The following is a 25,954-nucleotide window of genomic DNA, read 5'->3' as shown; positions in this document are numbered from 1 at the left end:
ATGAGGGAATAGGGGGCTCAAGGAGAGGGAGAGATATGGGGGAACCAATCCAACCAGGGGCCACTCAGTGGAGCAGTCAGAACATACACATTTATCTATTAAGTTTGTCATCCTATGTGGGTGTGGTTCATGGCACCCCAAAACAATTATAACAGTAACATCAAAGATCATTGATCACAGATGACCATAAAAACTATAATAATAAAAAAGTTTCAAATATTGTGAGAATTACTAAAATGAGACAGAGACATTAAGTGAGCAAATATTGAGAAAATGGCACCAATAGATTTGCTTGAAGCAGGTTTGCCATAAACACTCAGTTTGAACAAAAATGCAATATATGTGAAGCACAATAAAGTAAAGCACAATAAAATGTGATAGGCCTGTATACTAATTTAGTTTTTTAAGATTAAGTCCACGTGTATCTTATTCATGCTACTTATGTTGTTTTATTTATTATACCTACTACTTAGGTTTTTCAAAAATTTTCATTTATTCATATTTATTTTGTGATTATCCAGCAGATATTGCAAAAACAGTTATGTTCATATAAATTTATAAACTGAAATTAAATATTACAATTTCTTAACCGCCTTTCAATTAGTACATGCATATTGAATGCCTGCCAAATACTGCTATTAGTCATCACTTTTCCCTCTTGCCGACAGCTCAGTGCAGGAAGTTGGAACAACCATAAGGACCCCCACCCGACTGCTGATCTGGGGCTCCTACATGTCAGGACAGGCTGCGTGTGCTATTGCCAAAAATCTGACATTTCAGAAACCATAATTTGCAATACTTAGTATGGATGCATTACAGTAACTGCTTCCAGCTTTTCACTGATGCAGAAGATGATATCTAGGAGAGGTCAAGTATGTCCACCAAAGGGTAGTCTACAACTGCTAACTTACCATGTGGATCAGGGTAAGGGAAGACAAATTTCATCCTCCCGGGATGGCAGCCAGGCATTTGAAGATGATCTGCAACATCATCTGAGCCTTTCGCAAGGCTTCTTCCTAGTGAAGAATGAAGGAATGGCATCCTACCGCCCCACCTGAATCTGCCTAATGTCTATCCCCAGAGCGGGGAGGATTGCTCAGCATGCTACTTATGTTTTGTAAGTTTCTATCTGTTGTCTGTCTTACCAATATAAAGAGACTTCAATTATTTATCTTAAAAGCATACAAGTAAAGGAGTCCATATGATCTTATACAGTAAGAGCTTACAGATTTTCAGTTGAGGGTAAATGGGGTCAAACATATGGTGACGGAAGGAGAACTGACTCTGGGTGGTGAGCACACAATGTAATATATAGACGATGTATTATAGAATTGTACACATGAAACCTATGAAATTTTACTAACCATTGTCACCCCAATAAATTTTAATTTAAAAAAAAGATTTTCAGTTGAGATCATCATGTTTCAAATTCTAAATCTACTTTTAAGTTAAAAATCTTACATGTTTAAAATGATTGTTTTCTTTTTGAATAGTTTTTATAAGAAGAAATGGAAAGGGAAACTGGACGTATGGGTAGAAAGAGAAACCTTCCAGACACAGCACATGTTGCTGTCACTTCAGCAAAGCATGTGATACAGTTTTGACTTCTATCAAGTCAAGAGGGAAAAATATGTACTTGTGGATAGTTACATTAGAGATCTGTGAAGCAGTATCAACCAATATGCTAAATGTCCTGACCCATTTGCAATTTTCATCTTCATCTCCATTCTTCTAGTACCTTCTCTAGGTTATTTCATATATTCCCAATGGCTTTAAATACCATCTATATGCTAATGATGTCCACATTACTATTTCCAGCCTAGACTTCTCCACTAAGTTCTATATAAATATATCCAACTGACTATTTATGGCACCATGTCTAATATTTGTTTCCTTCATGGAATTTACCACAATTGAAAACTATTTTACGTATGTGCCTGTGTACTTTTTACTAACATGCCTCTCGACTACCATCACCACCAACCCCTGCATTACACAGAAGTGCATGAAGCCAGAGTGCGTAGCTTCTTTGCAACTCTATCTCCAATATCTAGTCCATATATATTTCCAATATACATACTTTATGTATATCTAACATACCGTAGGCACTCAATTACTTGTTGAATGAATGACTGGAGAACATTCAATGAATTCTAGGTTAATACAGCTACTATTTCAATTCTGACAAAGGCAATGAATATGTAACTTCTACACTCAAAATGTCTTTATGGCTCCAATAAATATGTTTTAACCAATAAAAATCATCAGTAAGCATCCAAAAAGTTACCTCCATGGGCTTTAGCTGAGCATTTACATTAAAACAAGGAACTTCCTGGTACCACTCCCAGGATAAATTTCGCTCAACAATCACCTCAAGATTTAATGGCAGTAATAGATCCAGTACTTTCTGGTAGGCATCATTAATAAATTGAGTCCTGTAAGTAGAAATAAAACTGTTTTGAATTATTTCCTATATACTCAGATAGTAACAAAAAAAAAAGTAACAAAAAATTTGTTTTATATACTAACAGAAATCAATAATTTTTTGTCTGAAGAGAAAAACAAAATCCATTAGGCTTTCCATGTCAAAATGAGGCATGTTTCATTGCACTAACGTAGGTAACTTTCTCTGAGCTGAATTGTTCCACATTGTAAAGAAACGAACTTTTAAATTAGGATTTTGCAACCTTTAAAAGTGCCCAAAATATCCAAGTTGGATAGTTGAACCCTTAAAATGAGAATATCTATATATAATCTGTAAACATATATAAGACCTCTTATAAAAATATTTTAATTCATTAGTGTAGATGTATAGCAAAATACCACATATTCCCTTACTTTGTAAGAAACAAAGTTGCACCATATGAAGTTTCTTTTTCTGTGGATCAAAAATAGTTTATTATGGAAATTGAACTATATTTGTCTTACCATGTACTTATAAGAGTAGGGCTGATAGCAAGAAATGATGAAAAGAATAGTAGGTTAACGAACTCCTTTCAAGTGATAATGTGACCACAGAAGCCTCCCACTGTGCCTTCAAATAATAAAACTTCTAAAAGTGTCACACCTTGATTATACTTATATTTTAATTGTCAGCAAATCTCAAATCATTCTACTATGGTATGAAGCTCTGACTGTAGAATTTTAGATATCACTTATTCAACTGCAGAGAAATATGGGAGGCATCAAGGATCGCAAAGAATACCTAGTACATGGTATCATTTTATGAACTGACTGTAGAGTGACACTATGCTTATGCATACAGTCTTGCAATATCCATTTAAAGATAATAAGGAATCTAGAAGCCCTAGGGCATATTACATACACAATTTTAAACAGGTGCACATTACATGGCTATACCATAAGTCATTTAATCAACCTTCTATTGCTAAGGAGTTATATTGTTTCTAATTCTTCACTGTAATAAATACTTGGATTATTAGCTTTGTAAATATCTTTGAGTAAATTTCTTCCTTTGGACGAACAGCAAGAAACATTAATTGCTATGTCAAAAGACAATTTCTTCTGGAAAATCATTTATCAGTAATACCCAATATCTGGGGCTGATACCTTTCCTATGTGCTCCCACAATACCTTGAACTTTTTTTATCATTCTATTTAATATGCTGCATTTTAATAGTTTACTTTCTTGTCTGTAGTTTCAATTTGAATGACAGCCTCATGAGGGCAAGCCCTGTTTATTTTATTCTCTGCTGTAATGCCAGTACCGGGCTCAGATGATTGCAATATACCATGTACTATATAATTATTTGCTAAATTGTATTCAAGAAACTGGATCAAAATGTAAACGACAATATATGAGAGCTCCATTTCTCAAAATGAATAGGCAAAAAACATTATTTCATTGTATTAATTTTCATTCCTTTAATATTAATGAGGCTAACCATTTCTATTAGTTGTTTATTGGCTATCATTGTTTCTTTAAAGAATCATCTAGTCACGATCTTTACCAATTTTACAAATTATTTTTACTGGTTTAAAATATTTAAAGATTTTTATTCTCTGTTAAAGATGTTGCTAATTACCTCATATGCTATTTACCTTTTAATTTTGTTTTGGTAATTGATATTCAGAAACGTATATTCTTGTACTAAAGCCAATTGACATTTTTCCCTTATCACTTTTTCTTCTTTCTTCAATGCTTAAATTATAAAGTTCTTCTCTACCCTATTACTGATACATGTTATTTGCCCGTAGCTTTTTAAATAGTGTTATTGAGGTAATTCACATACCATACAATTCACCCACTTTTAATCTTTTATGGTTTTAAGTGGCACTATGTTTGGCAGCCATTTTGAACAGCAAAATCACTAACAGAAAGCCCCAAAATGTGACAAACATGGCACCTGAAAAGGACACTTGTTTATAACATGAGAGCTGAAATAAGACTGCAGAGCACCATCCTGTTTGACACCTGACCTGGGAATAGAGGCTTTGAGAGATGCAGATTTCTCTCAGCTCTGCACATGCCCACAAAAGTGCAATGAGTCTTTATTTTGGGGTTACAAATAAGTATTAACAAGTTGGCAAGTTTACAAATATGGAATCTGCAAATAATGAGACCTGAATGTGTGTATACACACACACATACACGCATACACACACACACACACATAAATAATGAGGACACACAAACACAGTCAATTGCTGAGCTTTCTATGCTTCACTGTTTTAATTATTTTAGTTTTATATTTTAGTAGTACTTAATGCAATGTAATATATTTTAATAGTACCTATAGTGTTGTTATGATTCTCACATGCCCCATCTTAATTTATTCTTTCAAAAAATATCTTTGATACATCTTGTTGCCTATTTATATATCCAGAAAATACTTAACAATTTTGAAAGGCTTTAAAAAGAACTTGTGTTGTGATTTTTACTGAGATTTCTTATAAATTAATTTATAAGAAACTCACATCTTTACAATATTGGGTCTAGGAAAATATTCTCTCTACATTTATTCAAGATTTACTTCTGGTCTTTGGTTAAGTTTTATAACTTTCCTTATAGAAGTATTATAAATATGTTTTTTAAATTTTATGTTACAATTCAGTTTTGCAACAAAATTATTTCAGTACAAGTGGTCACAAATATGAAGTACTTATTTGTCTTTATGTGCTTTCTATGAAGCTCTAACTAAACTAATTTTCAAGAATCAATTATTTTTAAATTATTTCAGGGAAAATTAATTATACTCTATAACAGTAATTCTACTTCTAGGAATTCGTCTGAAGGAAGTGAATTATACTAAAGAAATGGGTAGAAAATCATGTAAGTATCGTTGAACAAAGATAGCAATCATTATAGTGTTATTTATAACAGTGAAAAAAAATAGGATCAACTTAAATTTCTAACAGGCAAATGGATTTTTTGAAAACTGTGTAACAAAATATTTAGAAAAATTATGCACACAAAATAATATGGAAAAATATTTACAGCACATTGTTAAGAAAAAAGAAATTTATAATCCAAAATACACACTATAATTCTTATTTAACTGAAATATATGTGCATATATAATCAACTAGAAGAAATATACCAAATTATTAATAGCAGTTATCTTTGGGTGGTCGTATTGTCAGCAATCTTTTATGTTCATCCTAATACCATTTTATGTGCTTCTCCAACAAAACATTAATCCTTTTTTGGACATAAAAATATTATTTAATGTTCTAGATATACTTAGTGAACTCTTAAAAACAATCTATTTGTAATATAGGCTCACAACTAATATACATCTACCATTTTCCAACGTCTAGCAAGATGTGATTAAATATAGATATATATTCAATTTTAATAAACTCAAGCTTTTACATTGCTTAAACTCCAAGTTAATGAGCCATCTAAAGCTTAAAACCATTACTCAATAGGTATAGCCAACTAAAATAGAAGTTGCTGTCTTCAATATTCTCTATGATCTCTGAAATCCCTGATTTAGCTTAAGATATTCTGTATTTTTCAAAACCTTCACTAACTATATCATTAATTTCTTAATTAAAACCTGGCTTTCTATGGCATTCTATTAAATAGGGGCCCACTTTTCCCTAACACCCTACCTAACTCAGAGTTAAGAGACAGAAATCATTTTCTTTATTTACAACAACACCCTTCAAATCTCATTCTTATTCCTTGAAGAATAATGCCATCCATGTCTATCCTTTCTATAATCAACAACTAGTCAGTGCTTATTTCTGAAGACTTTGAGATTGTTCAATCTCCAGTTTATAAACCTCTCTCTAAATTCTTTTACTCTGTCAGTAAGTACCCTTTTGTGTTTAATTTCTTCCTTCTCCATTATCTATCAACGTCTCTAAAAACTTAAAATCCTGTCCCACTGACTTCAGTCACATATGCTTGTTAAAAATTCAGTTTCATCTCAATCCAACTGACTGTTGGACTCCAAATATCAAATATTAAGACTACACAACAAAAAATCATTTACTATTAATTCATGGTTAACAACATCAATGGGACCCTCAATGCTGCCTCAATATTCCTGGTTTCCCTCCTCTCTTCTACTCCTTTTAGTTTCTTTTGAGGTTTCTTCCTTTGCCAATTCCTTAAACATTGGCATTCCTAAGTATTCTGTCCCACACGTCCCACTCTACAAACTCTCTGTATGATCTCACTTGTTCCAATGGGTTCAATAGTTAAATATTACTGAAGATTCCCAAACCTAGAAATCCACTTTCCTGATATCCAGACACAAACAAGTATGTCCAACTCCCTTCCAGAACTCTTTCTAGATATCTCCACATAAAAGTCATGCAGCCACTCCCAAGTTACTGTGCTTATTATAGAACTTGTTAGTGTCTCCAACTGTTTTTTTCTGCATTGCTCTATCTTATCGCAGTCAACTGCATTATTACAAAACACTGAATTTTACAAGGCTGCAACCTGGAGTCAATGTGAACTTCTCCCCTTTAACCCTAACATACATGTAACAGTTACTATGAATTCTAGTTTAAAAGTTTTCCATAACTGGTTAGTTCTCTACCACATCACTTCCTTATCCTAGGCTGTATATAATTCCTAATGCGAACTACTCCAATAATTAGCAAGACGAAACATTCAGTTTTGTCTCCTTTGAATTATTTTCTACAACCCTTTCAAAATCTATGTGATCCTGTTTTTATTCATTAGCTCATTAAATTCATTACATTATACCTACCTCAACAACCCAATGAGAAAGGTACTATTTATTCATCCCTTGTAAAGATCGCTCATTATTATACTCCAGATTCCTAGCATAGTGCCTGGGATTGGGTGCTGAATACATAGTCAAATATTCAATTGATAGAAATTTCTCCTTCCATCCATGGTAGAATAACATGAATCAAACAACTACCCCCCAACATGCACACACGCACACACACACACATACAAATATATACACGCACACACAAAATATATTAAAAATGGTTTTCGAAACACAGGACATCAGTCAACGGAAAGTGATTCATGAGAGATGTGGTTAAAAAACAAGGTGAGCCCTATTATTGTCCCAACTTGTATTGTTTTGAGATAATTTACAGGCCATGGCATAGGGAGGGGTCAACCAGGAAAAGACAAGCAAAGTCCATGAGTTGAGAAGACAGAGCTGAGAGTCCAATGAGACCAAGGCAACTAAGAGTTCATACAGTAACATGCCAGAGAAAAGAGAGCTGTAGAGAAAACCTCCAAAATTTTAGCTCTAAATGCCTATATTAAAAAAGAAAACGTTCAAATCAATAATATTAGCTATCACCTAAAGAAAGCTTAGAAAAAGAGCAAAACTAAACACAAAGTAAGCAGAAGGAAATAAATATCAAAGCAGAAATCAATGAAAGATAAAATAGAAAAACAAGGGAAAAACAAAAGCTGGTTCTTTAACATCAAGAAAACTGGTAAACTTCTAGCCAAACTTATTAGTAAAAATGCATAAACTATAAATATCAAGAATGAAGGCAAAATCACTGTAGATAATAAACAAGAAGAATATGTTACGAACAATTTTATGCCATAAAATTCTACAACCTTGATCAAATGGACAAATTTCTTGAAAAATATTAACAAAGATCACTCAAGAAAATATTATTAACTTGAACAGTCCTAAGTTTATTAAAGAAAAGGAAACTGTAGTTTATCTCCCATAAGTAAACTCTATGCCCAAATAGCTTCACTGGTAAATTCCACCAAATATTTAAGGAAGAAGTAATACAATATACACAAACTGTCACAAGTGTATACATGTCAAAACTTATGAAACTGTATACTTTAAAGGTATGCAATGTCTTATATGTCAATTACATTTCAATAAAGCTGTTTTAAAATTACTCAACTGATGGAAAGAAGGGCAGGAGGGAGACAGACCAGCAAGAGGCCAGAGAAGTAGCAAAAATAAAGGGAAAGATGCGAATAAAATAAGATCAAAGAAAAATAACAGGTAGAAAGTAGGAAGTATAAACAGAGATGCATCAAAGATGGAAAAGGAATAGGGCGCTAAATCTAGAATAGGTGATTAGAAATAGCACAGAAACACAGTAAAAAGTTCCGGAACCATCTGGATACTCATTTATTACCCTAACTCATAATGCTATGCCCAACGATTATGTAAGGTTGTACTCTACATTGTGTTTTTCTTTCATTTTTTGTTTTTTAACTAGAACATAAGATCCACAGCACAAAGCAGACTGAGTAGTTTGAGTAATGCTGTATTTGCGAAGTGAAAAAATGCATTATTTAGGAATTCCCACATTACCTTATAATTTATAAAGAACTGCAAATAAGCACAAATATACTTCCTCATATAATTAAATTTACAGTGTTCCAAATTATCTACGGAGTAATTTTCAAATACTGTCTAAGTTTTTAAAAACTAGAAGACAATAATTGATCTTGCAAAAAAATACTTGGGGGAGAATCACAAAATTAAGTATAATTATAATGAAATAAAATCTCACTGTAAACAGAAGACTCAAGATACCAAAACCTTCAATGTAAAAAGTTAGAAAAATATTGCACTCTACACAAATACACTTGTGGAAAGCTTACCTGTATAGTCGCATTTCACTCAGCTTTATCGTTATCAAATCAATAATGGGTGGGGGGTTGCTCTGGCTCTCTTTTATCATATGGAATGTATTCGTCATTGTAATTAGTCCAAAATCAGCAACAAAAACATTTTCAGAAACTGGAGACTGTGGGATGACCACAACTGGGGCTTTGATGTTAACATCTAATGCCAATCTAGAGCTCCTTTGTGCCAGTTCTTTTACACCAGTAGCAGCCATTCCTGCTGCCTGAACAGTTGCCTCAGCCAAGGCTTGTTTAACTGCTTGAAAATTATCTATAAAAGCCTATAAGATAACAGAGTTATATGCGTAAAGTTACCACTAATGAATAAGACATATTAAATGTTTATTTACGTTTAAGATTTTACCTCTGTAAGAAAAAATTTTCTTGGTACAACCAAGCATCTGACTATATTAAATCTTAATTTTCTGCAATAAAAATTGAGAAACACAAAGATGCAGATGCAAAAATACAGTAAAACAATAAAAATCAAACCCTGGAACAAAGTAACATGGCTATCGCAATCTTTCACTGACATCTATTCCCTTTATTATCTCACTTTCTCTTATGGGTAAACAATTACATTGTATTTCCCTGTACAGCCTCAATGGACAGAGAGCTTATTTATGTTTTTAAGATTAAAATATATACATATGTTTCTTCAAGAACACTAGTTTTCTAATTTATGAATTCTGAAAAAAATACTTCAGTGACATAAAATATACCTAGAATTATACTTAATTTTCATATTTAGGATAAAACATTTTATTTTCAGTAATTTTTTAGTATAAAGCTAGGTTCAGTGACATAATACTTCTGGTTTATAAAAACTATGAAAAGCAGAAACAGAATTCAAACACCTTAAGGCAGTATCATATAGAGATTAAATTTAAAGCCCGTAAAGCCTGAGATAATCATAGAATTTAAAAGCAATAAAAAGTATAATTTTCATGATAATGTTAGATAAAAAACAAACTTTAATTATGTAGTATTATATAGTATTTTTAGAGTTGGAATGCCCGTAAAACAAAAGCTTAAACCAATGATGTCTAAAATTAAAAATTCAATTAATATATTAACATATTATAAATGATATATAATGTATATACATTTAATATTTTAATATGTTAACATAAAATATATACTTCAACTGGACATTCCCATGTGAAAATAATGTTACATAAAGTGCTATACATTTCAGTCTTAATAAATGGTACCCCTAAAATAATGAAAAATCGGGAAAAAAAATCCAACAAGGAATTATGTTTGATGCACAGCAATTTCTAACTAGCAGGAAAGAATTAAAAAAACTGATTAACATACTTACCAATATAGAATGTAGAAATTTTGTGACAAAAACTACTTCAATGCAACCAACAGTTAAATTAACCTGAAGGTCAACCACATTCATGTCTGTGTATGCAGAACCAGCAGTTGCATCCGCATAAGAAATCATTTTGAAGCTGAAAACTTCCTTTCCAGTGATATAAACAGCCTTAATGAGAGAAAATTCAATTGTCAAAATCCATTTTGAAATGATGTGTCTTCAGTAGAAAAACAAAGCAGTACACGTGTATTTGGAAAATCTTCTGCGTATCAAGCCAAGTACAAATATGGCAACAGTTCTAACTCATTAAAATCTACATTGTAGGTTTTTCAAATTGGTGGTAGCAGTTCCCTTTGTGGACCATGAAATCAATTTAGTAGGTCTGGCCCACATTTTTTTTTTAATAGGGAGAACAGAAGAAAACATATCAGAATATACATTTTCATATAGTGTTTACTTGTGTACTGAGAATTGCCGTATCAATGTACTTTTGGGTCACTATGAAAACTTTGAAATACAAGGTACCTCTACAACTTAATAAAATGCACTTCTCTTGATTTGAGGTACATGAATAGATTTTTTAGACTCTTCAAAGGAATCTTCTATCACTATATTTCTGTTCCTTATTAGTTGTGAAGTTATGTCAATTGCAAACCAATAATTACCTACAGCAGATTAAAATCAAAAGTTCTGCAATATCAGTTTAAAATGATGGCGCCAACAGCAGATGTGAAATGTTAAAAGAAAATTTGGAAAATGGACAGAGCTTTAACTTAGTTTACAGCTTTCTTGCCCCTCCTAAATGCTAGAAGCATGGCGAAGGCTGAAGAGCCATCAACAAGCAAAAAAATCCTCAGGAACAGAAGATATGAAGGACTTCTGAAGGCTAAGATGCATGATGAGGCTGAAAAGAAATCTATAGGAGTTCTGCTTCTGTCTAGAACATAGAATGATGGAGAGAGACCATTCCAAACCTTAACCAGATAAACTATAAAATTGTAACTCTTATTAAAACAATTAGAAAACTGAGATCATAAGCCAACCAGGCAGCCTAAACTTTAAAGAAAAAAGTACCTTTAGGAGAGAATATGAGCTGTGGCTAACCTGTGGTAATGACCAGGAAAAAGAGATGCCAGGTGCCATACAAGTTAGGTCGGAAGATTTCGGCTAAGATGGTAAAGGCTAACTACAGACTAATGTGAGATATAGAATCCCTGGAAGCCAAAGACACAAGAATAGTTCACATTCAACTGCAAGCACTTCATTGGGAGCCCTATGAGGTCATGAGAAAGAGGAGGCAGAGTGGAAGACCAAAGTATGCTTTGCTTGATACAATCCTGGAAGAGGCTAATAACCTCCACTGCAAAAAGCCCCAAAGTACCACCAGGATTATTCTCTTATCAGAACAAAAGCCTTAACAACAAGGCAGTAACCTTGTTGCCATCAGGGCACAGGTAAACATATTATACTAAGGGCAAATAGAAAAGACAATTCCCTTTACACCTGGGGGAAGAAACCCTCCTGGGACCAGGCCAACATAGGTCACCTTCTCCTGGGGCAGGGATGAAGAGTCTCTCCTACACAGGAAGTACGAGAAATTATGCACAAAGGAATAAAGATATATAGCAGACTTTTCAATAAAACCATGTACAACAAAGAACAATGGAGTCACATCTTTAACAGTTTGAAAAGATGGGGGAAAAAAAGCCCTACAAACCCAGAAATCTACACCCAGCAAAAATATCACTCAGAAAATGAAGGTAAAATGAAGGTGAAATAAGTTTATTTTCCCCAGCTCCCAATCCTTCTTTCCTCCACAAAGGTGAGAGACTTCATTACCAGAAGAACTGCATCAGAAGAAATGGTCAAGTTCTTAAGGCAGATATAAAAATAACAGAAACTTGAAGCTACATGAAGAAATGAGTTCTAGTAATGGTTAGAATGAAGATAAATACAAAATAAATTTTTTTAAAAAATTAATCGCTTTAAAGAAAATTGACTGAACCAAAATCAGCATTATAGATTTTCAGCATATATAAACTAAAACACATTACAATAATACCATGAAAGATGAGAAATAGAAATTGTCAGTATAGTGTTATAAGATACACTATACATAAAGCGGTAAAATATTACTGGAAGGTAGACTAATTAAAGGTATGTATTGTAAACCCAAGGGAAATCACAAAATAAGTCATAAACAATCCAACATCATGTAAAAAAAAAAACGGAGCGGGGGGAAGCAATATAAGAAATAGAATGAACAAAACAACCAGAAAATAGAAAACAGTTAGAGAGATATATTTAAATCCAATCATATCAATAATTGGCTTTTTAAATAACTTAAATACAAATAAAAAGTCAGAGAATGTCAGATGGATAAAATAAAAAAGCAAGATTGAAATATATGCTGCCTACAAGAAACTTTAAATATAGACATGGACTAAAAATTAAAGGATAGAAAAAGACACACCTGGCAAACCCTAATCAAAAGAATCTGTAGTTAATACTACTATCAAAGTAGACTTGAGAATAATGACAATTACGAAGGATAAAGAGGGACATTACATAATCACAAAAGGGTCAGTTCACCAAGAAGGCATAAAGATCCTGTATATGTATGCACCTAATACGAGATTTCAAAACCATATGAAGCAAAAATTGAGAGAAAAAGAGAAATAGAAAATCCAGTAGAAATGTCAATAATCCTTTCTTAATAATCAACAGAACCAGTAAACAGAAAATCAGGAGCCTGGGCAATTCTATCAACTAACCTAACTGAAATTATGGGACATTCAACCCAGCAACAGCCAAAAATATACACATTAATTTCAAGTACATTTAGAACATTCACCAAGGTTGATCACACATGCTCTGGGCCATAAAACAAACGCCAACAAACTTAAAAGAGCTGAAAAAGTTTTCTTCTCTGATCAAAATAGATTTAAACTGAAAATAAGTAACAGAAAGATACCTGAAAAATCTCAAAATATTTGGAAGTTAAACAACATACTTCAGAATAAGCCATAGGTAAAAGAGAAATTAGAAAATATTTTGAACTGAATAAAAATAATAGCTTTTCATGATGATGGCGCTAACACCAAAGAAGGAAGCGCCTGCCCTTCCCAAAGCCGAAGCCAAAGCAGAGGACTTGAAGGCAAAGAAAGCAGAGCTGAAAGGCATCCACAGCCACACAAAAAAAGAAGATCCGCAAGTCACCCACCTTCCAAAGGCCCAAGACACTGCAGCACCGAAGGCAGCCTAAATATCCTGGGAAGAGTTCCTCCAGGAGAAACAAGCTTGCTCACTATGCCATCATCGAATTCCCCCTAACTACCAATTCAGCCACAAGAAGGCAGAAGACAGTACACTTGTGTTCACTGTGGATGTCAAGGTCCACAATCACCAGTTCATACAGGCTGTGAAGCTCTATGATACTGACATGGCCAAGGTCAACACCCTCATCAGGCCTGATGGAGAGATGGCAGCATGTGTTCGACTGGCTCCTGATTATGACGAAGCTTTGGATGTTGCCAACAAAATTAGGATCATCTAAACTGAGTGCAGCTGGCTAATTCTAAATATGAAATTTTTTCACTGTGAAAAAACAACAGCAACATACTAAAAATTGCAGGACGCAGCTAAAGCAGTGGTTAAAGGAAAATTAATAGGAATAAATGCTTATATTAGAAAATAAGAAAGACCTCAAATCAATAATCTAAGCTTTCATATTAAGAAACTAGGGAATAAATGATAAATGTCTAAGTTTTGCTTTGTCTTGTGCACCTGAAACTAATTAAATAAATAAATAAATAAAAAGTTAAAAAAAAAAAAAAGAAACTAGGGAAAGAAGAGCGAATTAAATCCAAAGAGAACAGAATGAAGGAAATAAAAGAGTAAAAACAAATAAAATTGAAAACAAAGGAAACACTCTGAACCAAAGCTGGTTATTTGAAAAGATTAATATAACTGATAAATCTTTAGCTAGACTGGTTGTTTTCACACTACACTAGTAGAGACAAACAGTTGCAATAAAAACTGCAAGACCCACAATGTCTATAATATTTGCAATCTGGCTATTGACAGAAAAAGTGTGCTAACACCTAAGTTAAACTAACAGGTATTTTATAAAAGTTTAAGCATAAATAGTCTATAAATATATGAGAAGATGTGTAATTTCAATAGTTAAGAAAAATACAAATTGAAATACCATATAAATATGCTTCAGATCTTTAAAATGTTTAACGTCTAAGATTTCCAAGCATTAACATTGAAACAAAACACCAAATCTCTCTTCCACTGCTCCTGGAAGTACATATGCCACTAAAAATAGATTCTCTGGAAATGCTTGCAAGAGGTATGTAAAAGAATACACCAGGAGACATGTACAAGACCAGTTACAGCAACAATGTTCACAAAAGCAAAAAGTAGAAATAATGCAAATATCCATCAATAGAACAATGAATAAATAACCAATGGTATATTCATACAATTTGTATTACTACAGTAATACAAATAAATTACATACCTATACACATCAATATGAATACTCTCAAAAATTAATGAAAAAGGCAAGGCTCAAATAAATACATAAAATGTGATGCCCTTTAAAAAAAGGGGAGTGCAAAATGAAACAATGCATTATTTAAGGATTCATACATATGTAGTTGGTAAAATTTATTAAAAACACAAAAATCGGGACATAGTTTACTGTGAGGAGACTGTAGAATGCTGTCAGGTTAGGCCCTATTGCTGATTTTGGAAGTTATGTTCTATTATTGGACTTCACAGTTGCGTATAAAGGTCTTTGTTTTATTGTTATAGTTAAATTACATTACATGCTTGTGTGTATATGCTATGCTTAAAAATAAATCTTTTCAAAGCTCCACGAAACTGGGCAATATATTGTTTTAAGAATACAAATTTATGTAGTTAAAAACTATAATAAAGAGCAAGCAGGAAAAAAGGACATAAAATTTATATATTATACTATCTCAATTTTTAATAAAAATGAAAATAATAGAAACAAAACCACATATGTGCAACAAATTCCAAAGAAAATACACATTACAAAAACTGACTGAAGAAAATCTGATTAGACCTATATCAAGTAAAAAAATAGAACAGTAATTAAAAGCCTTTCCCTGAAGAAAACCTCAAGGCCAAATAGCTTCAATGGTAAATTCCATTAAACCCTTAAGGAAGACATAGGTAATATTGTTGCTATACAAACACTTCGGGAAACAGAGGAGGAAGAAACATCTCCAGACTCATTTTTTGAACCAGTATTAGACTGATACTGAAGCCAAAAGCTAGAGAATAGTTAGAAAACTTGTGTACCTACCTTCCTAGAATTTACAAGTATTAATAACTAAATGATTTTTTTAAAACACTTTTCTATAAAGAAGATATAAGAAACTAATATACAGTGATATTTTATTTCCTAAGAACGTCAGGTCAGCTGGAATCTTTTTCAGCTATGGCACACAGAAATAACAGTCCCTGCACAAAGGCACTACGTAGGGCAAATGGAAGATGCTGCTCCAGGACAGAGTCAAACAGTCCTAGGACGACAGGTGTCCTTTACCTGACTGCCCAGAAAACTGAGGGGCACAATACTTTGTTATACCTAAACCTGTTGTCACGCAGCAGCCTACCCGTCTGTCCCCTCGTGCCTATCCCTAAAGAAAGAAGAGTCTATGAGACGGATCCTTTCAGGGACTTTGTTTCACCTTTGTGCTTACACCTCACATCTCCCTGTTTGGCCCCAAAAGATGGCTGAATAGTCAATGACGGACAAGATTCCCCACAGGGCGGGGAACGACCTTAAGCCAGGCACAGTCACATGGGGACCACCAGGAGAACTCACAGGCTCAACAGAGGTAGGCACAGCCCCCCACCTTCCCCCGGCAAAGGAGAGCTTCTGCCTATGTGGCTATATTCCTTCCTACAACCTGCTTGGGAAGTGATTCAATGATGTGACAACATCAGTTCTCCTTCTATTCTTATGAATAAGTTTCAGCATAAAGGTTTTGTCCCTGGGGGGGCACATACCACAAATATTAAGACATCATGGGACTTTTGATTCCGGCTGCTTGCAGGCAAGGGTGATTGGTTTGAATCAGTTTTCTAGAATGATGCATGAGACTCATAGACCGCGGAGAAAACAATGCTACTTCCTTGTGTGACCATCAATAAAAGCCACAAGGTGGCCTGATTCGGGGCTCTCAGTCCTTTGAGGTTGTTGTGAGACCCTTGGCCCCCAGTGCATAATTTTCTTGATTTCTGTTTCTTTCTTAACCCTTGCTGCCCCTTCTCATTCCCTCACTGCCCATGTTGCGCCATCAACCTTTGCTCTTTTGGGACGCATTACCTCATGCTAGCAAGCCATAACCAGAAAATATAAGGAATGAGGATTTTTATTTAACATAAAATCAGGTCATCAGTATTAATAGCTAAGCCTGTTCATCTATTTCCTTTCTTCCTGTCACTTCAAACTCTGACTTCCCAACTCAAGCACCTCAGCCTTTTTTTTTTTCCTATTTGACACTCATTTCACTACCTTAAACATACAATCTTACCTAGATGCTTCATTGTTCAAAAACTACCTGGCCAACTACTCAACAGTATCTAGTAGTTCAAGAACCTTACTATCTTATACCCAGTAACAAAATATCTATCCTTCAACCACTAGCCATTGCGTTCAAATAATTCTCTTAATACTATTAACAGCTACACTAGCAAGCATCCATGAAAATAAACTCAAAAAAAAAAATCTCATTTATCAATTTGACTTCACACCGTATGATGTCGAAATCTGAAATGAAATACAAGGTTCACAGTATTTGAAGAGAAGAAAAAAGTGAAAAAGGCGTTTCACTAGTCCACCATTTCCACAGTTCCTTGACTTCCCCACAACTGTGTTCTCAGAGTATTACTTACATTTACATCTTTTACAAAACACTTAATCCTCATTTTAAATATAAAAAAACAGAATCCAAGATTAGGTCACACAACTACTAAGGAGCAGAGCTAAAATAAGAATCCAATTATGCCTAACTCTAAAACCGAAGGACATAATAAAGCCATACTGCTAAAATCCGACAAAAGTCTAATTTATACCTATGACTAATCTTAAAGGACAATCATATTTAACGATTAATAGAAATAAATTCATACCTTTTTGTATACAGCAGTTACATCAGAATCCAAAACAATTATATTCCTTAGCTTTGCATTTATTTCAGTTACCGAAGGCCTCATAATCACCTCAGAATCAAGCCCTAAGGGAATAAAAGAAATGGTAAATGCCTGTCTTTCATTTAAGAGTTCTGAATTTACTTTTTTTTTTAATTTTATTACCTTCAATTTTAATTTCAGAAATGTTACGTTTCTGATCTTGAATAAAGATCTGCAAACATGATAATTCTGCTAAAATCTGCAAGGTAATAATATCTTCATTCCTGGATCGTTTTGAAGCTACAAAAGAATCATATTGTAAAACAAGGAAAAACTTGTAGCAGATACCTCACTACATTTACTAAGTAAATGAGGTATCACAACCAATAATGATAAACCTGATTTGCAATTCAATTGAAAACAAGCAAGATATCCCCCTAATAAATTAGGAATTCCATAAACAATCAAATCGGACAAAAAGCCGAACAAAAGCAAACAATAGACAAAACAAAAAATGTTTGCTAGATAAGCCTAACATTTGAAACTAAGACATTGAACTTGAAAAATTATAAATATTTTGAGTCAATAATTACTTAGTGATATTTGTCATTATTGAACTTGAAACTTTTCACAGCTTAAAAAGTACTTTAATTAGGATTAGGCTTAGAGTTAGGTTAGGTAGGGTTAGGGATTAGGGTTTAGAGTTTAGGATTAGGGTTACGGAAATAAAAAGGAAAAAAAGTACTTTAATTAAAAAAAATATTATTCAAATTTTGTTCATTTTATTTTTCTAAAGTAATGATATTAAATACACGAATTTTAACCTAAATCAAATACTTCTACAATCTTCAACTAAAAAGAATGATATGACAAATAAAAGCCACATTTTTTTCATCAGTAATCATTTCTTTTACTATTATTTTTTAAAGTTAACCTGGTATATAAGGAATCTTTCTACCTGGGCAATAAAATTCTGAAGACAATATTATAAGTTAATAAAGCCAGAGCCAAAATTTATTGATCTACTTGGTAAAAAAAATTTGAGGTTGAATTTTAAAGAAACATACCTATTTTTTTAATGACCTCTCCTTTGTCTTCTGTCTCTGTAACATGCACTGAGGCTGACTTTTCCTCCAATTGTGTAATAATATTATTAAAATAATTTAGTGTATTCAGAAGTGCTTCAGTATGCAAATGAATATCCAAAGAGGAAAAATTCACCTAAAGAACAAAGTTGATTTTAGTAATAGGTCAATTAGTATTTATTTGCCTACTCTGTATAAGGCACCAGGCTTTGTGGAACTTAGGGTATAATATCCCATTTTTATCCTCAAGGTTCTTAGAATTCTAGTTATAATTTTCATAATATATTTACTTAGAAATATAATATCTAATTAAAAATCAAATTATTATTCACTCATACCTTAACCAGTTGTGCAACATTGTTATAGGTACTTTTCAAGTCGGGTACATTCTTTTCAGCCTATCCAAAGAGAAAAAAAACAAGTCTGTTAGAACACCTTAAAAAGACATATATATATGCAATTATATGAAGGTCCTAATAAACATTTACATCTATCTATCTATCTATCTATCATTACCTAAACAAACTGCTTCAACAGAACAAAGAAATTTGGTAAGTATAGGACTCTGTGGTACATAGCAAGTATTCAATAAATGTTATGTAGTATCTCTCATGATCAAGGAAAATTAAAGTGGAGAATAATCATTCAATCATCCATAACTCTGTAGAGTCCTTCCTAATTCCTCCTGTATGTGAAAACAAAATTTGTGACAGAGGTGTCCACCAAGTAGCTAAATACTCCGTTATCTTTAGATCTAGAACACTTGTGTAGTATTAAAGCTATTTAATGCATGAACAGTATAACTAAAATAGCTACATCAATAATAGTAAAAATGGTCTTAAAAGTGATAAAATGTTATTTCAGCATTATTCTTACCATAAAGTAATTATTTAAAAAATGTGGCACTTACATAAAAATAGGTCAATGAAAACATGGAATAAATCATCCATATACCATAGTATACATAAAAACTTAATAAATGATAAAATGGATACAATAAATCAATAGGAACGGAACGACCCAGGAAAATTACGTAACTTCAGACAATCATAGGAAATCAAGTGAAAGCTTCATCTTGTATCATATACCACAATAAACAAGTTCAAGATTAAAGAGTTTGTTTCTGTTTGATTTCCTGATGGGGGAAAAAAGTGCAGGTCATTTCTGCTTAGAACATAGGCTTCTTATTTAGCTATATGAAGTGTTCTATTTAAAAGGACAACAAAACAAAAAATTCTTCAAGTTTTAGGAGTTATAGAGATCACATTAGAATCAAGATTAAACTGATTACTCAACTTATAAAACCTGATTATAACACTTCAGCAATACACATACCATAGCAGGCAAATATAAATGGAACTGCTTACCTTCACATATTCTAGTGTTAAGAGATCTTCCATTATATTATCCAGCGTGGTAATCAAATAAACTGGCTTCCTGTTTTCATCTAAAAATAATTTTTAAAATTATTCTTTCGTAGGAAAACTTACTGAAAACAAATGCAGGCAATATTAATAAATATAAACTTTAAAAAGGATTTCCTGTATCAGTTCTGAGCTGTGGATACTGTCTTAAGCTGTAAAAACATAATTTCTCCTCACAATTCCTTTCTCTTCTCTTATGCCAAATACTAAAACTCTTACCCTTCCAAACCTAGATAGGAGTAGCCATCAGTTAAAGAGAAAAACAGAATGGTTAATGGTTAATAGGAACAATGAAAAGAAATGAAGATAATTCTGGCCCCGAGACACAAAAATCGCTATCAAGAAATTCAGACTCCCTAAAAACCTAATTGTTCAGAAGACATCACGTATGTGATGAGAAACATTTCCTGTATATTAATTTAGATTAAAATAAACCCTATTACCAAACAACCAGTCATTACTATTTCTATTACTGCTTCTGCTCAAAACCTAAGAAAGTGAGTGCAAAACTGCTGTAGAAGAGTATTTTATATAATGCCCTTAAAACTAAATACCCTGAAATGGACTTGTTAGATCATATGGTGATTCTATTTCTAACTTTTTGAGAACTCTCTATACTGTTTTCCATAACAGTGGATGGCGTCCATTTAAATTCCCACCAACACTGCACAAGGGTTCCTTCCCTTTTCTCCACACCCTCACCAATTCTTATGTCTTGTCTTTTTTATAACAACCATGCTAACAGGTGTGAGGCAATCTTGCTGTGATTTTGATTTCAATTTTGCTGATGATTAGTGATTCTGAACATCTTTTCTTGTATCCGTTGACCATCTGTATATCTTCTTTGGGAAAATGTCTATTCAGATCCTCTGCCCATTTTTAATCACATTGTTTATTTTTTGCTATTGAGTTGTATGAGTTCTTTATATATTTTGGATACTAACCCCTTATTAGATTATGAATAGCAAATATTTTCTCACATTCAATAGGTTGCCTTTTCATTTCTGCTGCTGTGCAGAAGCTTTTTAGCTTGATATAGTCCCATTGGGCTATTTTCAGTTGTTACTTTTGCTTTTGGAGTCAGATTCAAAAAATCATCATCAAGACCAATGTCAAGAAGGTATGGCCTAAGTTTTCTTCTGGAAGTCTTATGGTTTTAGGTCTCACATTCAAGTCTTTAGTCCATTTTGAGTTCATTTTTATGTATGGTATAAGATAGTGGTCCGATTTCATTCTTTCACATGTGTGTGTCCAGTTTCCCAACACCATTTACTGAAGAAACTGTACTTTCCCCATGTGTATTCTTGACTCCTTTATCAAAAGCCATTAGGTTGGTGCAAAAGTAATTGAGGTTTTCACAATTATTTTTAACCTTTTAAAACACAATTACTTTTGCACCAACCTAATAATTGACCATAAATGCTTGGGTTTATTTCTGAGCTCTCCATTATGTTCCATTAATCTATATCTATTTTTATGACAGTTCCATGCTGTTGTGAATTCTATGGCTTTATAATATAGTTTGAAATCAGGGAGCGTGATGCTTCTAGTTTTGTTCTTCTTCCTCAAGATTGCTTTGGCTATTTGGGGTCTTTTTTGGTTCCATACAAATTTAGGATTGTTCTTTCTAGTTCTGTGAAAAATGACATTGGAATTTTCATAGGGATTACACTGAATCTATAGATTGCTCTGGATAGTATGGACATTTTAATATATTAATTATTGCAATTCATGAGATAAACCATGGAATATCTTTCTTTTTGTGTCTTCTTCAATTTCCATTCACCAATGTCTTATAGTTTTCAGTGTACAACTCTTTCACCTCCTTGGTTACATTTATTCCTAGGTATTTTATTATTTTGATGCAATTGTAAATGGGACTGTTTTCTTAATTTCTCTTTCTGGTATTCTTTGTTAATGTATAGAAATACAACAGATTTTTATATATTGATTTTGAGTCCTGCAATTTTATTGAATTGTTAGTTCTAAAAGTTTTGGTGGAGATTTTAGGAGTTTCCACATATAGAATCATGTCAACTGCAAATAGTGACAGTTTTTATACTAGATCAATGAAGAAATCAAAAGAGAAATAAAAAACACCTCGAAACAACTAAAAATGGAAATAGAACACATCAAAATTTGTGGAATGTAGCAAAAGCAGTTCTAAAAGGGAAGTTCACAGTGTTAAATTTACCTTGTTCCTTGAGGTAAACACCTATCTCAAGGAACAAGATAAATCTCAAACATGCAGCTTAACTTTACAACTCATGGAACCAGAAAAAGAACAACAAATGAAACAAAGATCAAAGCAGAAATAAATGGAGAGTAAAAAGACAATAGAAAAGATCAATAAAACTAACCTCTGGTTTTTGAAAAAGTAAAAATGGTACCTAGCCTCGTCTCAAGAAAAAAAAGACTCAAATAAAATCAGAAATGAAAGAGGAGATGTTATAGCACAGCCACATAAATACAAAGGAGCCTGAGATTACTATAAATAAATATATGCCACCAAATTGGACACCTAGAAGAAATGCATAAATTTCTCGAAACATATAACCTTCCAAGAGTGAATCAAGAAATAGTAAATCTGAGAAACCAATTACTAGTAAGGAGATTCAATCAGTAATCAAAAACCTCTCAACAACAAAATCCCAGGAACAGATGACTTCACTGGTAAAATCTACCAAATATCAAAGAAGAATTAATACTAAATACTTCTAAAAAATAGAAGAGGAGGAAACACTTTCAAACTCATTCTAAAAGGCCAACATTATCCTGATTCTAAAACCACATAAGCACTCAACAAGAAAAGAAAATTACACGTTAATATACCTGATGAAAAATCCTCACCAAAATATTAGTGAAGTGAATTCAACAATACATTAAAAGGATCATATAGTATGATCAAGAGGATTCATTCCAAGAACGTAAAGATGGGCAGTATCTGCAAATCAATCAACGTGATCCACTACATTAACAAAATGAAAGATAAAAACCATATGAACATCTGAACATATACAGAAAAAAGCATATGACAAAATTCAACATCCCTTTATGGTAAAAACTCTCAGCAAAGTGATTATAGAGAAAACATACCTCAACATAATAATTGCCATATATGACAAGGCCACAGTTAACATCATACTCAATAGTGAAAAGCTGAAAGGGTTTCCACTAAGTTCAGGAACAAGACAAAGATTTCCCACTCTTACCACTTTTACTGAACACAGTATTAGAAGTCCTCACCAGAGCAATTGGTAAACAAATAAAAGGTATCCAAATTGGAAATGAATAGTTTGTCTTGATCATTCCATCAACCATTCTTTCAAAGAAAAACCAAAAAATGTAAAGGAGGATATGAAAAATACCCTCCTAAATGCCTAACATGGAAAATGGAAGTATTTTTCTAAGGTAGCATATAATTTATCTGTTATGATTCTGGGACATAAAGTATTAGTGGTAGGCAGAATAATGCCACTTTTCACACTCCCCCATGGATGTCCACGCTCTAATTCCCCCAAACCTGAAAATACGTTATTTCACGTGGCAAAATGGACTTTGCAGAGGTATAATAGTTATGGTTAAGGGGAAATTATCCTGGATTGTCCAGATATGCCCAATCTAATCACCTTAGTTTTTAAGAGTGGAAACAAAAAGCAAAAGAAGAGGTTAGAGAGACGATAGATTGAGATGAACCTAACACCCTGTGCTTGTTCTGAGATATAGGGGAACCCAGATTTGCAGAACCCAGATTCCTCTAGGAGCTAAGAATAGCCCTCGACTAATAGTCATCAGGGAAACAGACTTAAGCCACATCAAACTGAATTCTGTTCATACCTGAGTGAGCAATGAAATAGACTCTTCTGCTAGAGGCTCCAAAAAGGAACTATTCTTGATACGTTGACTTATGCCTGTTGAGACTTATGTTAACTTTTGAGCTAAAGAAATTTAAGACAACAAATCTGTATTGTTTTAAGACACTAAGTTTGTGGTAAACTGTTACAATAGTAATAGGAAACCAATTCAGTGTTTTAGTATTCTGTTAAGTATACTTAAAATTAAACCATGTCTACTTTATTTTCCTTAATGAGAAAGAAATCACCTTCATTTTTTTATCTGGTCTACCTAGATTCCCAAGTATAAAAGTTAAAGACTAACTCATAATATTTTTCTGTGAATGTTTTAGCAAACGTACTTATTTAAAACCTAGAGAATTAAAAACATTACAGTCGGTAGTCAAAGAATAAAATTATTTATGTAAAAAATAGATTCTTACCAAAGTATTCTGGGCATTTTAAACAGAATTCTTTCAAAAAGGCAGTGGCTTTCATATCAAATGTTCTAAGCTCAATTTCTGTGCCCAACCCTAAAACATCAATTTCTACCACAGGTAGTTCACAATCTCCAACAAGGTGATAAAATTGAACCAATACCTGGAGAAGAAAGAAAAAAGAAACTATCACTACCTAAATAAAAAATTGCTTATGTGGATTATGGTTATATACGGACATATGAGGTACACATAGGATATAAATATGTTTTAAAATTTAGGAAAAGTTTTATAAGCACATAAACATACAATACACACATCACACAAATAATTACTTTAATAAATTGTATTAAATAATCACAATATATCAACTAAACCCCTAATTCTTGATTAAAGAAATTAATCTTCAATGAAAGGAAAGGAGAACCCCACAATAATGCCCAGATTCAGCTTAAACAGGATGAAAGCAACAGTGCCTATAAGTAATGAGACGTTGTAAATAAGCTGTGAATAGTGGAAATAAACAATTTAAATAAACTATATCAATTTTACAATGGTACGTACCTCTGGCACTTCAAATCTTATTTTATACTGAATAATATTTTTTGAAAAATCCAGCTTTTGAGACTTTTTTTGTTGATAAGATTTAACGCTAGCTGTTGTCGGACAAGTTTCTTCCAACGGACTACATGGTGCATCATAAAATTCCTCCTCTGAATCTAAACATCATAGAACGTTATTTAAGTCAATAATCAAAATTATTTGCTTAGGAACACTTTTATAACTTTCACAACTTTTCTGTAATAAATGTGAACACTAAAATATTAAAAAGTCTTTCAAAAATTGAATGTAAAGATAAGAAAATAAATTTTAAAAAGTACAGAGATGTCTGAACAAATAATATTTTGATGAAAAAAAGAAATATTGAAAATTACAAATGAAATCTTAAGCTTAATGAACATCACCTTTGAAAATCATTAGTCTATCTAAAAGTTGTTAAAGAAAATGCTATAGCAAATGACAATGCCGATGACTACCACATCACTACTACTCAAAGGAACACACTAATATGCTCACTTTACCTAGATAGCAAAACAGGACTTCGTAATACAAACTCCGAAATATTAAAAGCAGAAAGCAAGTCCTAAAATTTGAATGAAGAAACTGGATGGAGCACTGCTACATATATACATATAGGTACATTAATATATATCTAACAAATTTCTAGAATTTGCTATTAAAAAGAATTCCAAAACTTGTCAAACCATTACAAGAAAGTTTAAAGAAAACTAAAACCAGCCAAAGTATATCTCTAACAACTTAAGACTGAATTTAGGGTAGATGATCTCACAAACAACATGTCCTTTCTCCCCTACCCTCCTGTTCACCACACACAAAGGAAAACATTCTCTAGGAAAACTGAGAATCAACATGGCAATGTCTGTTGTTTAACATTTAGCCAATTAAAAGTCTACAAATGGAAAAACAATTTATTCTTCTTTACAATGTGGCCAAGAAAAAGAACCTATCTGAAGTAAAAATATTTACCAGTTTTCATGTGTAAATGTATGAATTAAGGCTTGATTTTATTTC

At 32.7% G+C, this 25,954-nt stretch overlaps 1 protein-coding gene across 3 annotated transcripts in view; it reads right to left on the bottom strand.

The window, feature by feature from the left end:
* VPS13A (vacuolar protein sorting 13 homolog A) overlaps window positions 1–25,954 on the bottom strand; it is a 194,256-nt gene that overhangs the window by 91,079 nt on the left and 77,223 nt on the right. For all 3 annotated transcript variants that reach the window (XM_019736649.2, XM_019736650.2, XM_019736651.2), the window contains exons 25-34: window positions 24,926–25,080; window positions 24,368–24,524; window positions 20,035–20,114; window positions 19,006–19,065; window positions 18,650–18,803; window positions 17,766–17,882; window positions 17,583–17,686; window positions 10,404–10,571; window positions 9,056–9,360; window positions 2,288–2,435 (exon numbers count right to left, since the gene is read on the bottom strand). In XM_019736649.2, coding sequence (XP_019592208.2) covers window positions 2,288–2,435; window positions 9,056–9,360; window positions 10,404–10,571; window positions 17,583–17,686; window positions 17,766–17,882; window positions 18,650–18,803; window positions 19,006–19,065; window positions 20,035–20,114; window positions 24,368–24,524; window positions 24,926–25,080 — 1,448 coding nt within the window. The remainder of the gene's footprint in view (window positions 1–2,287; window positions 2,436–9,055; window positions 9,361–10,403; window positions 10,572–17,582; window positions 17,687–17,765; window positions 17,883–18,649; window positions 18,804–19,005; window positions 19,066–20,034; window positions 20,115–24,367; window positions 24,525–24,925; window positions 25,081–25,954) is intronic.

The sequence above is a fragment of the Rhinolophus sinicus genome, linkage group LG04, assembly GCF_036562045.2.
Source record: "Rhinolophus sinicus isolate RSC01 linkage group LG04, ASM3656204v1, whole genome shotgun sequence".
Taxonomy (NCBI): Eukaryota; Metazoa; Chordata; class Mammalia; order Chiroptera; family Rhinolophidae; genus Rhinolophus; species Rhinolophus sinicus.
The sequence above is the reverse complement of the archived record's forward strand: the minus strand, read 5'-3'. Positions and strand labels throughout refer to the sequence as shown.